Source organism: Hippoglossus hippoglossus, chromosome 17, assembly GCF_009819705.1.
Source record: "Hippoglossus hippoglossus isolate fHipHip1 chromosome 17, fHipHip1.pri, whole genome shotgun sequence".
Classification (NCBI taxonomy): Eukaryota; Metazoa; Chordata; class Actinopteri; order Pleuronectiformes; family Pleuronectidae; genus Hippoglossus; species Hippoglossus hippoglossus.
In genome coordinates, this window is record NC_047167.1 from 12,968,735 (window position 1) to 12,987,018 (window position 18,284).

At 42.7% G+C, this 18,284-nt stretch overlaps 1 protein-coding gene across 2 annotated transcripts in view; it reads right to left on the reverse strand.

The window, feature by feature from the left end:
* Positions 1–18,284, reverse strand: part of LOC117777945 (glypican-5-like) — a 95,196-nt gene that overhangs the window by 73,110 nt on the left and 3,802 nt on the right. For both annotated transcript variants that reach the window (XM_034613062.1, XM_034613061.1), the window contains exon 2: positions 13,495–13,656. In XM_034613062.1, coding sequence (XP_034468953.1) covers positions 13,495–13,656 — 162 coding nt within the window. The remainder of the gene's footprint in view (positions 1–13,494; positions 13,657–18,284) is intronic.

Consider the following 18,284-nt stretch of genomic DNA (forward strand, 5'->3'; position numbering starts at 1 on the left):
ATCAACTTCTTGTGTCATTTCCCGGTGAGCAAGTGAAGCTATAAAGCAATCAATGATGTCAGTGCAGAGGCTGATTAGCACCAGTGAAGTGCCACTTCTTCCTAAGCAAGGTTTTGTAACAGAGCAGAAAAGCTGAATAAGAGGAGACAGGTAAAGGCGTAGAAAAGACATAACACTTTGCTCTTGTCTCTCTGTTGGTTTGCAGGCTTTTGCAGAAATTCCAGAACTGATTTCCATGATTTTGGAAGGAAAAAAACATTCAATTTTGGAGGGGATCCGGATAAACGGGCGGACCCAGTGATTTTTTTTCTCACTTTCTTTAACATGGCGACACAGGGCGTTAGCTTTGGCGGCTGTATGTGCCCTCTGCACACCCTTCTAGTCCAATTTCATTCTCTATGTACAAATTTCCAAATAACCCTAGCACATGAAAAATATGGTGATTACAACATGGGCTGGAACCTCTACTTTACAGCCAACTCATCCTCTTATCCCATTCTCTCCTTGACAGCCCAACCACTTAATCTTATAAGCCTGTGTCCTGTTCTCCTTCTCTCCACACAGTCCCTCCAGCGTGCAACTGTGTGGCACTGTATCTACATGTATGTGTGTCAGTTTGTATGTACGTGTCCTGGACACAGTGCTTCTCTGGGATGTGATGTCAGCGTAAAAGCATGCCAGGACGCAAGGGGCTGCGGCAACTGTACAGAAATTGAGACAAGAGAAGGAGGGTGCCAACATACATAATCCAAAGATCACCATATACACACAGGCATGCATGCACAGACACACACACACATGCACACACGCACACACTTATATATCATACATATACAACAGACATAAATATACGTTTTTAAAATAAGTTTGCTTGATGTTAGAACATTTTCAATCAGAAGAATACATTTCCTGTAGAGAAGCCACTGTGTTTCAGCACAATTACCAAATGAGTGTATGTGTGTGTGTGTGTGTGTGTGTGTGTGTGTGTGCCTGTGTGTGTCCAGCCCCTCCCTGCTCACAGACAGAAGGATAACAACAGTCATGTCCTCCCCAACAGCTGCACTAATATGACCGCTGTCTGTGACACACAGGGACTCCCCAATGGTCTGTAAAAGGCACCGGTCATTTGTAATACTCCAGAAAACACTATCGTCATGATCAGCGCAGCTCCCGCTCATAAAACATTTAAATGTGCCGCCTATTAAACAGGTTTTGAGGGGAGTGATGTGTGGGACCGAAATAAAGTGGACAGACGTGAGATTTAATGGTCTGGTAGGGATTATTACTCTCCAGACATATTCAGCTAATGACAGACCAACAAGAGCAAAGAAATGACAAACCAAAATAGAAATGGTTCCAGTTCTAATCCCAGGGGGGGCTGCAGAGCTGGTACCAGTGTGAGGCCGGCCTGCTCACCTTCCAGTCAGGCTGCAAGGCTCAATAGCAACAGGACGTTCAACCCACAAGATGTATCCACAGGCTCAGGTTACGCAGCATTACATAATGTTTTTATAAAATGATCATGCTCGGAGACTTTACTTTCAGTGAAAGAACTAAAGAACTAAAACAAAACTCATCTCCTCCACATATCAAGGTATGTACATGGAGGAATCAATCAAGGTCTCAATGATATTGAAATGAATAAATCCAGTCTTAAGAGGGCCATGACTGGATGCACGTCTCGCTGAGGGTTTGTGACAGGCTCATTAAATCCTTAAGACATTCTGTACTTGTTAAAAAGGCCTTTTTTTTCATTTGCCAAGAGTGTGACATAGGGAGAGCATGAAAGAGGAAAAAAGGAAGAGAGGGTGGGAGGTTGCCAGGGAAAAAAATGGAATAAAAAAAAGAGAGAGTGAACTTTAAAACAAGGAAAAACAACTACTGTACAAGTGGACTCCACCTTGTGAACATGCTCGGACATCTGGATTCATTTGGCCCCTGGGTCCGGAGCACTTCCCTGTCTCTCCATGGCTGACAGTTCAAACATGTCCTTCCCTGAACAAGGACAAGAATCCACCTTTCTTCCTCTCCACAGGTCCTCTGACAAACACGAAAGTGCATCGCATGATTCATTTATTTTCTGCATCTGTTCATTTCTGTCCTCTATCAAGTACTCTCCCACGCACAGATATACGATTTCTCACCCTGTGAGAAATCGAGGCGAATCGTTGTGGGTTTCCATGAACTTTCCAGTACTGGGAAACAGGTTCAAAACAAAACTAAACTAAACAAAACAAGAAACCAAAGACAGAGAGCTTTTTACGTCCTAACTACCAGTGCATGAGAGTCAGTTGGGGTTGATTGTTCTGACCACTGTCTCTGAATCTGGATTTGACCACACTCCACTCAGACACACTGTTGTGGGTGGCTATCATTACCATGTCACAGTGCCCCATCAGCATGCCTCTTGGGAAATGAAGCCTGGCTGGACCGAAGCCATTGTGCGCGAAGCAATTATGTCTAATTTGCAAGGAAGTTCTCAAAACACTGACTTTTAAAAACACATAATTGTGACGCTAACTATACAGAAATAAATGAACAGGTCTGCTTTGTCTGTGGCCCCGTGGGGGTAATTTAGTATGCTCTCTGCTCGGAATAAACAAGGTATTCAACGGATCAAAAAGCAGTGGTGGTAATGCAGAGGAGGCGTTTGTCCTGCAATCAGTTGAATTTATGGTGCTGCGATGGGACATTATACCATATCTTTCCATCAATGCTATGCCAAGGCCCCTTTCTGCGATCACAGGGTTTCAATCGTAAGAAGTTATTTCCACTTTACATTCTGCATGGCAACCCAGTGTTTAACCAGCACAATTAAATTCTAGCGTGTCACCATGGTGAAGCTGCCACAGTAACTGAGTCAAAACAAGCAGAGTGGAGCCTCTGTGATTTGAGTCGCATATGTAATGTTCCTTGACTTTGCTGCCGAGTGCTCTCTGATTTCTAAGCCACTTATACAGACGTGTGTGTGTGTGTGTGTGTGTGTGTGTGTGTGTGTGTGTGTGTGTGTGTGTAAGTGAGCAGTATTGTCACAGTATGTGAAGGTAACCAAGGCCAAGGCATGAAAGTTGGGTTGGCAAATCTCAGCCCAGACACGTGGTGCCATACTGTCAGGGCAGGCAGGTATGTGTCTGACAGATGAGACAAAATAATTATACTGTGTTACTATTACTATCAGTTCTAGAACAAGCTAGTTGTTGATGTGGCTTAAGTTAATTGTTGTTGTTTGATTATTATTATTTAAAATAGCACTTAAAAATGTCTGACTTTGGTGGCTCCTAGTGGTAGAATCCAGACAGACACTGCCAGAGATGCATGCCACACAGCCACAGCACATTGGTGGACATGAGAACAGACTCAAGACAGTGAAGCCGAGCCTCAAAAGAAACATCATGAATCGTAGTGAAAGCATTTTGTCCAGAGGAGAGAGTCTACCTAACTTTACAACCAAGTCAGAATGCAGAATTTCCAAAAAGTCCAATAGAGAGTATCACCCAGAACCAGCTCTTCTAATATGTGCTACTCAAATAACTTTTTAGATCCATGCCGAGAAAGTTCTATGACTTCTGCTCAAAGAAATGCTCCATCAAATTCACATGATAGTGACATTTCACCTTTACTTTTTAAAAGCCCTTTTATTCTTGTGTGGCTGTGTTAACTTGTATCTCGTGTTAAACAGCAGATATGTCAAAAAACAATATCATAGTATGTTTACATCAAAATCCTCCTCTTCCTGTAAAACAGTGTCAACTGTTAAATGACTAATCGTGCACCGTCAGTGGTTTTGTTGAAACTCTGACATCATGAGTTTTCAGGTTGATCAGCTACTTACTCTTAACTCTGGCAGTGAAAAAAGGGGAAACTTTAAACTGTGTGACCCAAGAACTTTCCCCCGTCCTACATCAGTGGTGTAGCCCTGAGTTAAATATACAAATGCATTTAAATATTTGTCATAAGCGAGACTGCATATTTTAAGTGAGTGCAAGCATGAGTCAGTGTATTGTATGTCTGTATTTTTAAGTATGTACATATGTGCCTATAGAAGTGTGTGTGTGTGTGTGTGTGTGTGTGTGTGTGTGTGTGTGTGTGTGTGTGTGTGTGTGTGTGTGTGTGTGTGTGTGTGTGTGTGTGTGTGTGTGTGTGTGTGGTTGCATGTGCTCGGAGATGCCGTAATATTGTGATAATGAGGTAGGAGACACTGTTCTCATACCATGGAGCTGTGGGCCATTTCCTATCTTGGCATCAGTCCCGACCAGACCTGACCAACCATCTTCTCAGCAAAGAATTTTAATCCCACCGTAGGCTTGGTTTTCAGCACGTCACCCACAAAGATATGTGACATAGTGACACGTGTGTAGATTACATATCCTTGTTTTAATTAGTACTGTACATAGGCCCATCTCCTGCACAGCACTAGTCAACTTAGGTTACAGAGGAGAGCTGCAATGTCATACACTCTCACAGCCTCTAACCTTTCAGCAGACAGTTTAACGGTAATAAACTATTAATAAGTCAATTAATCAATCAATCTGTTGATTTGTCGTACTCATGTGGCAAAATCATGCTTCTAAAGTGGGAGCATGACTCATCTGTTGGACAAAGTTGAGCTGCAAGAACTGGGAGAGCTGCAGACAAACTCCACAATCCACTTAGAAAACCTATATGTATGGTTGTGAACATAGTCCAGCTAACCCAAGCCCAAATCCTAATTTGCTTGTCTTTTCCGATCAGGGGGCTAACAGGTGGGACGATTAGCTTGAGAGGGCACACAGGAGGAGTTTAAGGATGAGGAGGAGAGGGGCTTAGAAGCTCCTCATCTCTCCATCAGTGTCCCCGGTAATTAAAAAGGCAGCCCAGGCCATATCAAAACTCTGAAACATAAACAATTCCACGGATGCCAGGGCATTCGACGTGCACTGGGCAGTAATGTAGTGGTGGTGGGTGGGGTGGGGGAGATCGCAGCTCGGGCCAAAGTGGGGAAACATGATCGAAGGCAGAGGAACGAGCAGACGAGAGAGGGACAGGGACAGAGGAAACTGAGCGGGGGTAGTGGGGTGAGGGCTAAGGGGGAGAGCAGGGGAGGGAGTGAGGGAAGGCTGTTCAAATGGCTGTTACCATAAAGGGGAGACGTGGAGGGCCAGCCTGGGGGCAGACTGTTGACAGGCTGATGGACAGCACCTCTGGTCCTAAGCATTAAACGGGGCCACAGGTCTATGGTCTGTATACACCACCCCTTTCTCTTGTGTTTATTGGTACATAAATCATGTGTTACTTTTGATATGGTGCAGTCCTGGTGTGTGTCATACATTCAAAAACATCCATTGGTAACTACACAAAGCTGCAATCCAATGAATGTCAGAGGCACAGGAATGACTTCTGACTCACAAGAAGTGTTCCAGCACGGACAGCCAGTGCAGCACTGGCTGACCCCAGATTTATCTGTGTCTGTCTGGCCGCTGATACAGTTTGTTTCTATGGAGGACAAATACAGAAATTCATTGTCCCAGCTGCTATTGGCCTTTCAAATAATTGAGACTGTGATTTAAATTTATTGAGGACCCCCTTGTGTTTATGTCGTAACTTTTTTATGTGAATTTAAGTCTTTTAAATTGTATTTATTGTCCATGTCCATTTATTGTCCAAGTGAGAGGTTTGTGTGGCTGTGCTTTGTGCGGATACTGCTGCCTCTACTAGAAATTGCTCAACAGTTATACTGAAATACTTCATCCCTAGACCACGGTGATTAATAAACACTGATTGCTGCATGCGCGTCCAAAAAAGAACAAGAAAGAAAGAATTAAGAAAGTAATTCCGTGCAACAGCAATTCAGCTGCAGACGAAAATATCAACTTAATCTGAATGACTGGAGGCACTTTCTCCCAAAACCTGGCTTCACTGATGGACAGTGTAGCTTTGTGATGAACAAAACAGCCTTGTCAAACTAGTAACCTATAATATTAAGTAGAACCTGATGATGACAAGGAGACGGCTCAGAGAAAAGGGACTGGAGTCCAGATTTTCACTGAAGGAGGAAAGGAAACATTTAAGCTAACAAAAGATTAACACAGAACAGGCCCTTGAACGCATTCTCAGGTGTGAAAGGAATCCGGGATGAAAGGGAGCTCTGATGAAGAACTTTCCACTTTTCTTAGCAAGTGTGGCCCCTGTTTTCATTTTCAGCTTCAGCATAGAGAGGGTCAGTTGTACATTGCTTCAATTATGGGTCAAAAAGGCTCTTTGATGAGGCCTAAGCCTTCAAGCTTATGCCATTAAAAAACCACACAAAAAAAACGTTGGTCTGTTGAGTGGTGTGAGTTAAATCAAATGAAAAACACTACGTAATCGAGATAAATGTATACAAATATTTGTGAAGGACATATTCCAACATATTATTGTGATTTGTAACGTAACTTGTAACTCTGGTGCTACTGTGTCGTTTGGATTCCTTTTATTCCTTTTTATCTATATTTTATGTAGTTTCTTTAATGGGTCAGCGATTGACTCTGCCCTACGTAGAGGTAATGGTGTTTGATCTAGTGAGCGGGCCACATGGCTTTGTGGTACTGCTACACAAGCCAGTAGACAGTCAGATTTACCTCAGCGTTCCCTCCGGTTCGCTTTTAACTCTGTTGCAAATCAAAGCCGAAACACCTGATGACGCTTTGGCACAACTGAAGATTATTATTTTCATTATAACAACCAGTCCGACAGAGCTGAGACATGATGGTTTACACAACTGTTCCTGGTCTCTTCTGTCCTATCTCTCCTCCCCTCCCCTTCTCTCCCTCTCTTCTCTCCCCTCTTTTCCACCCACCTCTCCTCTCCTCCTCCCCATATTCTACGCTCACCCAACCGGTTGAGGCAGACGGCCGCCTGCTCACACTGTGTCTGGTTCTGCAAGAGCTTTCTTCCAGTTAATGTCAATTATTTTAAGGTTTCGACCTTAATATGTTATGATTTGGCTCTTAAAGTTGAATTAAAGAACTTTTATTTTTACCTTTTTGGGGGTTTTTTTTGCCATTTATTTTGTGAAGCGCTGTGTAACCTTTTGTTTAGATAAGCGCTGTACAACTAAAGTTATTATAATTATTATTACTGAAACCAAATGAGGTATTCAAAATTTGCCAGTGATGGACTCTGTGGTGGTGGAGCACATCCATGTTCACCTTCTATTCATTTTGGTCAGACAATACATCAAATAGAGTCACGGATCAAAATAACAGGACAAGGCTGCGTTGGGTCAGATCAACATTCTGCGCAACCGTTTATTTCCTTCATTGGACCTCCTCCTCTGGAATACAACAGATTGAAAGACTGGCGGATTAGTGAATGAAGTCTTCCGCGGGGACTCCTTAATGGTGTGCGAGGAGCCGCAGAGGCGAGAAGGAGAGCACTGTCCAACACAGGGCGTAATGAAAGGAAAGTGAGCTGACTTGAATGGAGGAGTGACGACGTGAGCTGGTAGCGAGAGGTGGGAGGAACACAGCCAATTCGGACCGACTTTGAGCTGAGGCAACAGTGTGAGTCACAACACGGAGACATGTACATCAGACGTGCTTCCACTTATGCATTAAAAGCACATATTAGGCACACACCCTGAACTCCCACAGGCATCAAGTGGAAGCAGCGCTCGTTCACAGGCATTGCAAGTCAATTTGTAATGTCCTACTCCTTTCTCTCTCATGCTAAGTCTCACCAATTCTTTTTTTCTTTCTCCCTGAATGACCTTATTTTGGCCAAAATCTTTATGTTTCCGTTCATTAAACTGAATAAAAGCTTGGGAATTTGTAGGTTGTGGACATTTTCTGAAAAGAATTTTGACTGACAGCTGCTATACCATCACGTCTCCACACAGATATTTATCTCACTCTCTCGCACACACACACACACACACACACACACACACATTTTATGGCTTTGGAATCAGTCTGCAAAGGAACGGTGCAGCGGAGTCAGACAGGACACAGGAAGAGCCAGGCTGGACCAATCAGCAGCGTTTCGAGTGCAAATCCCATCAGCCACCCAGACAGATTGTGTTCCAGAAAAGCTAAATTCTCTTGTGACAGAGAGCAAGCCCCCGGAGATGCGACTTTGTCTGATTACCAAGAAACTTCCTGGACATCAGGCTTATTGTCATCACACGAGACGGATGAAGCTTAGTCTACACCAAGAGTGTTTGTTGAGGCTATAGCTGAAAGGCAAAGTCAGAAACAGTATTTGGAAAGTTGTGTCAAAACATTATTCCATGTCAGAGAAAATTGTGTTGGCGAGGAATTAATACAAGTATTTATCTCCGATTTATTTAATGCTATTGTGTCAAATTATGGATGCGGAGCCATGGCACGGCTTTATCTACACAGAGCTTGTATTTGTGTAGGCACTAGATGTGATACTGGGAAGTATGGATGGTTGGTGAGGAGGACTGGGGCTGTTGGGGAGCAGAATAACAATGACGAAGAATAACAAAAGGAGATTTTTGGGGTGAAGAAAATAGTAGGGAAGAATTTCTGCGGCGTGCACATTTGGCAGCTGAGTTATCTTTGAGACACGAGGGTTCCCTGTAGAGCACATGCCAGCAAGCAAGCTGTTGGCATATTGCCTGCCGAGACCCAGCATGCTCTTGTTAAGCAACCACTGCTGACAAAGCACGGACCACAGACAGAGAGAGACACCCAGGCAGAGAGAGGATGAACGGTGAGCAGCAGGGAGGTGTGATTCCACTGGGAAGAAACCTGTTGAATCTCTGCATGGCTGCATAGACCTGACAGAACTGCATTAAAACACACCTGTGGACACTTTCACTGAAATTCAGCTTTCACCACGAGCCCTTCCTCCATCTCCACTTCTCTCTCCGCAGTTTCTAGGCCCGACTCCCTGCTCCTCTGACTTCTCACACTTCTCACACATTCATGCGGAGGTGAGAGGTGCAGATGAAAAGCAGAAGTAATTAGAGAAGCTTTGAGTGTGACTTTATGGTTGCGAGAGGCTTTGAGCTTTTCCCCATCACTCCTCCCCTTGTTCCCTTTGTTCTTTCCTTCTTTTCCCCAGTGAGCCTGAGTGCTGCAAACTCTGAGGGAAAAGCATCCTGCCCACATGTGTCATGTCTACTCAGGAGAGGAGAAAGGCGTATCGTTAAAATACAGCCATGCTTAAGAGACACACACACACACTTTCTCTCACGATGTATTTGCTCGACTATTAGGTAGATAAACACGTTTCTCCTCCGCCCTGTATGATTAAATGGGACGTGTAGGGATGGATTCCGGATATCCTCCCTAATTTAAGCATGAGCTCATGGTGCCGAGCAATGTCATCCTGTGTCCAAGCATCAGCCTCTAGAGCAATAACACTGTCGGTCAAAACATCTGCAGAGGAAAATACATGCAGACATAAAGTGAGAGGGAAAAAAAATGATGTGAGAAAGGAAAGGCTAAGAAGATCACAGGCTAAATGAGTAAGACAACTTCCAGACAAATGCAGAGAGATCGTATTATAGATAGAGGGGCCTGTCTGATGGAGGAGTGAAGATAGGAGCCCAGCCATGATTCATCAGTGCAATCACTTTCACACACATGCCGAGACATGCTTACACAAATTGGAGACATAGACACGTATTAATCATCACTATTTAATAAATGCACTGATGCTTTTATGTCGACTTTTCTGTGACCCACCCAAGATGATCCTGAGAGTCAAAGTGAAGAACGCAAGGAATTTTCAACAGTTTAATTTGATGTGTCTTCTGAACTGCAAGGCTTTAGGGCTGGATATCATTGTGAGTCTCTGCCTTGAGGGGAAATGTAAAATCACTGGAGGGTTGGGGCACGAACAACAACAGGCGTGATCTGGGAGGCTACAAATTCCCAAGGGTCGGAAAGAGACAATCGGTCGTACTCAACCACCTGCGAGAGCCAAGGGAGACAAAGAGTCACAGGGGAAGATGCACCATCAAGGTACATAGTCTGTTAGGCCTATTTCTTGGTCTTTCTTAAGCAAAGCCCATTTCTCTGATCCCTCTCTTTCTGCAGCCTGGCATTAACAGCAAACCCCCTCAAGTATCCCTTCGCAAACAGGTTGTAGTAATGTCTCTTGCATACGCTCATGCACATGCTGTCTCTCAGGACAGGGGGGTCTAGAGAGTTCATTATATCACCTCATCGAGGAAAAGCACAGCCCCTGCCTCGGCCTCTTTCTCTATCTTTCTCGCTTTCTCTCTTGTGTGGTCCTCGTCCCTTCATTGAAGGACACCATTACTTTTAAATGCAAGGCACTTTCATTGATGATAGAGTGCTATCCAGGGCAGGAGAATACATTCCCCTGAAAAGCATTTGTCAACTCTTGTGAGGACAACATGAGCCTTGAGGTGGTCACGGTGACTTACAAGGGTGGTAAATACTGTGCATGCTCACATGTCTTTGGTACACATATACAACCATCAAGATGCACATGTACTAAACACTCAAATGCCAGCATTACAGACACATGAACACACACACACACACACTTACAACCAACCCACACAAACACAGATGTCATGGCCTTTAGCTGTGGCCCATATCCCATCATATCAGTGACACTGGTAATCAAAAGTGTCAGCATTTTCTTGACATCTGCTTCCCAGTAGTGTGACCATATACCCAGATAATTTCTCCCTTGCTCATCATCTCCACCTGTTTGCCACACACACACACACACACACATACACACACACACACACACAGACACATTGGATCGCCTGTGCAACAATTTGCCAACCAAGTGACGGCTGCATAGAGGGACAAATAAGTAATCTTGGTGTAACTGACTTAAGTGCTTCCTCTAACTTGATGATTCTAACTTTTAACAGAGTAAATAAGGCAAAAAAACCCACATAAACACATACTAGTGGCCGATCGATCTGTTAACCTCTCTCTCAGCCAATTAGGAGGCCTCAGAAAGGTGGCCATCCAGTCAGATTGCACCAGATCTGATTGGCTATAGCAGTCTGACAAGCCAAAGCCCTTGATGGCAGCTTTAAGCTGTCCAAACTTAGCCTGGTCCAGCTTAGACTGGGTTCTGTCGTTGACACCTCCCGACCATTATGCCCCAACACTCATTACCTATCAACAATGGCATGGATTAGGAGAGTCTGTGTTTGTGTGCTGGTGGTGAGAGAAGGGACCAGAGGGGTTGGCCTGGGTGTATCTGAGAGTATATTTGGGAGAGGTTGAATGGTAGAAGAGGATACTGAGCAGGAAGGAGGTTGTTACATAAAACAAGGAACTTGCCTGCAGGGTTTAGAGTGTGACAGAAGAAGATTTTTGGAGAATCTCAAAGGCTAATCGGTTCAGTTTTCCTAGAAAGCTTTGGTATTACGGTATAAATTTGAACCTTTTCATTTGTATTCATAGTGTCAGAAACATTGGCAAAAAAGACCTTGCATTCATAAATGCAGTCTGTGTATATGGGGTCCTACTCATCTCATACACAACTCCCACACATGACAAAGCACATCAAGGCCTTAAGGGTTGTCAAAACAGAGGAAAGCCAAAGAAAATACACACAGGCAACATTCATGTTCTGGGGACTTGCTTCAGGCTAAACCTTTACAATAAGCACAGCGATTTTGAGTTAGAACAATAAAAGCCACATAGCATAAAGGAAACACACACACAATCCTGTAAAATTTGCAATACGGCCACACAATGAAGGAATTATCCAACAAAAACTGCAGATTAACAGCACAAGACGAGTGCCTTGGTGGTGAACTGCATGTGGTGCAATTAGATGGATACAATATAAACCATAAGGGGCAGGAGAATAGAGCTACCCACAAACAATCTCCCACCATCCAGTGTGTGAATAACAGTACCAATAGTATCAGCCAAAATCATATTCTCATTACTTCATGTGGTATGAGCCACTTGCTACTTCACATTCCACCCAAGGCACTCAGACAGCACAGAGACTGTCCTTAGATGGCCTTGCAAATTGAGGGCTAATGACATCATCATTTTCGGCACCACCATAGCCCAGTTTCTATTGTTATTCCATTGTTATTTTCCATCTTGACCTTTTCTGGATATGTGGAACACCTGATCTTCATTCTCCAGACACGCTCAGACATGAGGTAAGGAGGGAAAGATCCTAATAGTGATGCAAAGGACGAATACCAGGAACACTGTTCAAACACAGTTACTTATATTCACGTAACCCGCTTGTGAAACAGCTGTAAGAGGGACTTCTCTCCCTAACTATGTCTACATAGTTTTGAAGGAACTGAAATGTCATGTGTCGTTTCTATTGTATTAGAAGGAAAATGTTGTGACATTTATATATCCTGTTATTATGACATTTACAAGTTAACTACGACAATATTCATTTACATGACAAGAAGGTCTGAAGTTGCTTCATTTTCCATGACTGTTTTTTTTATCACACCACGTTTTCACATATGATGAGACTTTTTCATATTGGTCTGCCAGTCCAGTAGTGTTCTTGCATCCATCATAACATAAAACTTGGCCGACATAGCATCCAAGCAGCCTGTTGTCTTGTAAAGCTAATTGCAGAGTACTGGTATTCCAGTGACACTGAAACCATCCAAAGCATGTTTCCAACCCTGTGGGATTGTGTTGGAGGTTCTGGGAAGGAAAAACATGGTCTGTTTCGGAAATATTTTAATTTGAAAGACACTGCAATTACAATAGGAAGAGGGAGGACAAGCTTGGGCAACTAGTCAATTGTTTGATTCGGTTGGGTGTAGCACTTCTTTGGCAGGCGAGACCTTTCCGAAACGAGGTTCATATGTACGGAGGAGCTTTGTTTTTCCGGAACGCAGACATCTGAACTGACCAGACTATTGCAATTAAAAAAAATATGTATATCCAAAAATAAACACCCAACCTTGCACCGATTGTTTGACCCTGCAGAAACACTGTATCTTTTTTTAATGGTTCCGATAATTGCTCTGCTGTCTTGAGAACAGGATCAGATAATGACAAAGCAGACGATCTTTCACCAAACACCAGAGGCTGAAAACGGCCTCTATGCCCTCTTTTCCTGTCTACCCTCAGCAATCCCTCTCCACAGTTCTGCTGCTGCCAAACCCACAGGAGAAGGGAGGGGGAGTAAATGCATGCCCATTTTGTGAGTTGCACACTTGTCTGCCCACTAGCTACCGTGACCCTAGAGAACTAAAACCTTTTTGACCAAAATACTGGACAAATAAATATTCTTTGCAAGCTAGAAAATAAACACAACGTTTTTTGTTTGTTTTTTGTTTTTATTGCTACTGAAGTACAGGGTATGAGTTCAGTTTTAAGTGAGCAAGGAGCTGGGTCAAGTCAGGATCCTGTGGTGTCATTCCCATGCAGTGGTAGATACAGTAAACACCAGATAACTAAGAGACAAACCATGGAATCCCAACATCTCTTTCCGCTCCATCAATAACCACCCAGTAGTTGAGGCCAGGCCCATCCAACCCCAGCTTGGCCCCTTTGTGCTGGCTCTTACCCTGGAAGGCATCTGAGTGGCCGGAGATGAGATGTTCAAGCTCGTAGCTGTAGGAGTGAATGTTGTGAAGGGTTTCTCGTTTTACAGCAAACTGGTAGCTCTCCTCCATTTTCCGGGTGCAGCACGATGGACCCTGGTGCTTGCAAATCAACAGATCCACATCTAGAAAAGCAGACAGAGACACATATTTAATAAATAAATTACATATGTTTAATAGTTGTCAACAGTCTCTTTTTTTTAAGTCATTGGTAACACATAAAACATATCACATGCAGGAAATAGAAGGGAAATACATCATATATAAATATATGCAAACAAACATATATGTGTGTGTGTGTGTTTATATTAATATATAGACAGGCAGGCCATAACTCAATTGGGAGACACAAGAGACACCATGGGAGGGTGAGAAAGTAGACCAAGAATTCATCCACGTTTCCTGCTATAAATAATGTCTGTGCTATATATATATAAATATCTTCTGGCTCAGACAATTGTACACATGTCGTCAAAACATTTATTTCTACATGTATTTACACTCCATGTTGCATGAAAAAACACAAAAACATCCATACACTTATTTTTGAAATGTGGAAATTCAAAACTTGCTTTTCTTAACACATGCATTTTCACCCACACACCCGCAGTCATTTGTGTGAAATCATCTCTTCTCATTAGCAATACCACAGCGGTTCATAACAACCACATGAAGGCAGTGACCTAACTGCAAATACTATGATCCAAAGAACATCTCAATCAGGCACAATTACATCAGCTGAATCAGAGTCCACCCGGTCCTGCCAGCGTCACCTGCCTCTCACCATCACCGCATATAGAAACACTGTCATGACATCACAGAGACTGGTCACAATTAGCATGAGCTATTAAAACTGTCCTTTCCACATATTTCCTTGCACAAATTCACATGTACAGGGGCATTTCCACAATGCAGAAGTCTGATATGATAACTCATTTTACAGGGGGAAGGGCTGAATGGGGTGGTTGGAGGCAGGTGTTGTAACCAGAGCCTGAAGCATGGCCTTAGGACAGACTGCAAGACCAGTGCCTCACTGTCCAAATCCCTCCATGAAACACAATAGGGTTGCATTCTCAATCCCTCTTTCCCTTTCTGCCTCCTCTCTCCCATTTGCCTGGCATATCCTACTGAGGCCTGGGTGTCTCTTAATTACCCAGCGAGGCTCCATTTGTTCCCGTCCCAGAGCCAGAGGAGTGAAGTCATAACTGGCTGTCCTGCCCCTTCCAGCTCATTACCTCTATCTCTGTTAACAGTCCAATCTTTTCATCTACAACTTTTCAGCAGAGTCCTATACTCAACTTTTTTTAAATGCAACACTTTAGTTTTGAGTTTACATTGCTATTTTCCAACCAATTTTTTTATTACTGCGATATGGGAATCCCAATCTATTTCATCATACAATTTAAAAACAAACATTAGCATGGACACTTAAATCAGGGGGCACGTTAGTGAGATTGTCCAATGTAAGACCGATCAGTAAGGAAAGAAACAAAAATGTGTTTGTGAGTTCAGATTTTATGGTTTTGGTCCAGGTCATAAACACGTGCATATTGCCTGCAGTCTCCCTCAACCTTTAGTTAAATGTGATGATACGAACCTTTTTAAAATGGATCTCTTCTTATGAAAGTATGTCACAGAACGCAGAACACCACGATACCAACCAGCAGAAGTCATCAAGCAATAATGGGCATTCCCACTGCTTTTTACTGGGTAAGTGTAACTATGCAGTACTGACTATAAAATATACTGGTTGTCTGCAACAACTAATCTACTGTATGTCCAACAAAGCATAATTTTGATTTCCAAAATCGATGACGTCACAGGTGGGACCTCATCATTGTGGAGATTAAAGAAGCTGATTTATTGATCATTTTACCCAAGACAACAAGTCCAACCTGTGAAGTTTTGATCTAAATATGAAACTCAAGTAGATATTTTAGTGCCATTTCTTACAACCCCTTTGAATGAGAAAGGTCTCCCTCTTGTAAAATATTGATTGACTTTTGAAAGCACGATAAACAGTTTTGGTTCTGCTTTAGGGTTGTCCTATCTCCATATTTGGTGACTGTCCTCTCTCCACTTCTGCCCCTGACCCCGTTCACTTCACTGGCAGGCGCGTTCTCTCCTTTGTGTTTGTGTGTTATCTGTGATATGAAACTAATATCCAGGGACTCACAGTGGAATCCAGCCTAGCTCACCGTCCCTTGCGAGTAGCTGCATGGAGTAAGTGATACTCAGAAATACTTTGGCTGTTAAAACCACCACAGCAGTCAGGACAGTCTGACTGTGTCACGAATATACCAGGCCACCTTCTCGAATCATTAGAAGCCATGTCACTGCTTGTCTGTCCAACAGCAAAGGAACTGATGAGTCTGTTCTTTGTGTCTTTTATAATATTTTACATACGGGATATTAATAAACTGCTACTCAGTGGCTTCTTTCTTAAGGGTAAAATAAAATATGCGTTAAGGACTCATGGACGCATTCTTCCAAAGATCACTCTGAGTCATTTAAGTTTAGGACATATAGTCACTATTAATATCTGGCTGCCTTCCCTTCGAGTAATGTCTATTGTTCAACTATACGCCCATTGTATACAACAACTACACACGTATAAAAGACTTTGACATCCCAATCAACTTTTTTAGTCTATATTGTTTAATCAAATGAAAGCATTGGATGTAATGGTAGTTTTAAAAGTCAGTGTAATGTCAACACAAAACAAAATATCAACAAATTAAAAAAATTTGCATCGTTTCTCACCAAAATTTGAACATCATGACCATTTTTCCTACATGATTCCTTATAAAATACTGACACTCTTAAAGTCACTTGATGACCATCACACTCAAACAACCAAATCTGCCATTTTTGGTGAGATGATTGGAATATTTCTGACCTGACTACAAGGACATCAACGTGTCATTTTTGAATTGTTCATGCAAAGGTTTGACTTTATTTGGGCTTGATGTCATCAGAGTTAACTCTTCTCTTTGCCACTCTTCTATAAACCTGTAAGTGGTGAAGCACTTGAGTCTTTGTATGAACCATTTCTCCAGCCTCGACCATGTAAGTACTTCACAGGCAGCTTGCTGGCTTCCCCCACAGGCGACTTCTGTGGTCATGCGTTTTTAATTAATTTCATTTTCTTTAGTTTGGTCTGTCTGTGCTTTGAGCTCTTAGAAATTGGGCTGCTATCCTTTCCACAAGAGGAATTTTCAGTGACCTTCACAATGCTTCTTCAATCATGAGATCGGGAGAAATAAATTGCACTGACAAGTTCAAAGTTCAATCCAGCAAGTTGTGGATATAATGGACATTTGTAGAATATGAGCATACAGTTTGTTGGACTGCAGTATGATATACAGCATTTTGCTATGGTCCTTTTGTTGTACAAATTTCTAATTTCTCATGAATTGTAAATGCTACTTTGCCTAGTCTTCTAATTGCACTCTCTCAACTCTGGAATATAACTCAATACCACAAATTCCAACAGACCAAGAAGACTGAACTCTACTGGTTCTTCTGTAATTAGTGCCAGTATGTATGCTAGTCATCCTGCCAGGTTAAAGCATAACACACTTTGCTCTCCAGAGTAGATGTCAACTCTGAATCCTAATTCCCTTAAATCTTCTCAGGTGACAAATACCTCTGCAGTATTTTTGCCATATTAAAGCATATTGAATGTGTTAATGGACTAGGGTTGCGGTTTCCTGATGCGGCTGTTTTGATATTTTTTCTGAGAACAAGAATAACTTTGTCAGAAACTAAGCAATTAATGCATTTACCCTTCTCCTGCCTCAGGAAGCCAGTTCCTTTGAAGCTCTGAGATCCACTGAACATACAGGATATTTACTCTATACAGATTTGCTGTGCTTTGGATGGACAACATTGAATGAAAACACAACTCAAAGGGTCTTTGCTGCCTGCCTACTTTTTTGGACAACCTTAAAACCTTAACGGAATGTTTAGCTTCCCCAGACCCAGGAGCAGAGTGATTGGCACGGAGTCAAACGCCAGACCACAAGGCAGGTGCTGGTCAGACAGATCTTAAAGAGAAAAACGAGAGGCTGGTTGATAGATGCACACCTGTTGATGCAGCATTATATCAGATGGGTGCTCAACCACAATCTGGCAGAGCAATCATGTTACCATTTAAGATAAAGTATTCCAAACTCCTTCTCAGAGACCACATCTTCTCTCATGTACTGTTTCTATTCCTAGAGCATTAGATGATTCATCTTTTCTAGACGCTTGAATCATTGGAGGGTGAGAGGATAGACTTGGCAGTCTGCTAACCTCGTAAAATCGCATCTGCCTCGATCACAGTAGCAAACTAGAAAGGTAAGGTCGCACACAATCAACTTAAAGACAAGATAGACTCACAGACTAAAATCTAATAAGACATGTTGTGTGGAGACTCATAGAGGGGAATCTGCTTCTTTAGTGCTCCTCAGTTCGCCCTTACTGTATCTTGTTACTTTAATCCATTGTGTCTTTTTTCAAATTGTTCCAGTTTGACAAAACTCACTCCAGAAGTTCACATGTGAATTTTGCATTAGATTGAAGTGGGTGTTTGAGAGATGGCCAGGAAAAGAAATCCTAGATGCTTAATGATTTTGAGTGTGTATGGAGTAGGTGTGTGCACTGTGTGTATGGCATCTCAGTGACCAAAGGCCGACTAAAATCAGGGGACTCAAAATAACCATCGCCAATCAAAGACCATGTTAAGCTTTGAGAGCTTGCCAAGGCT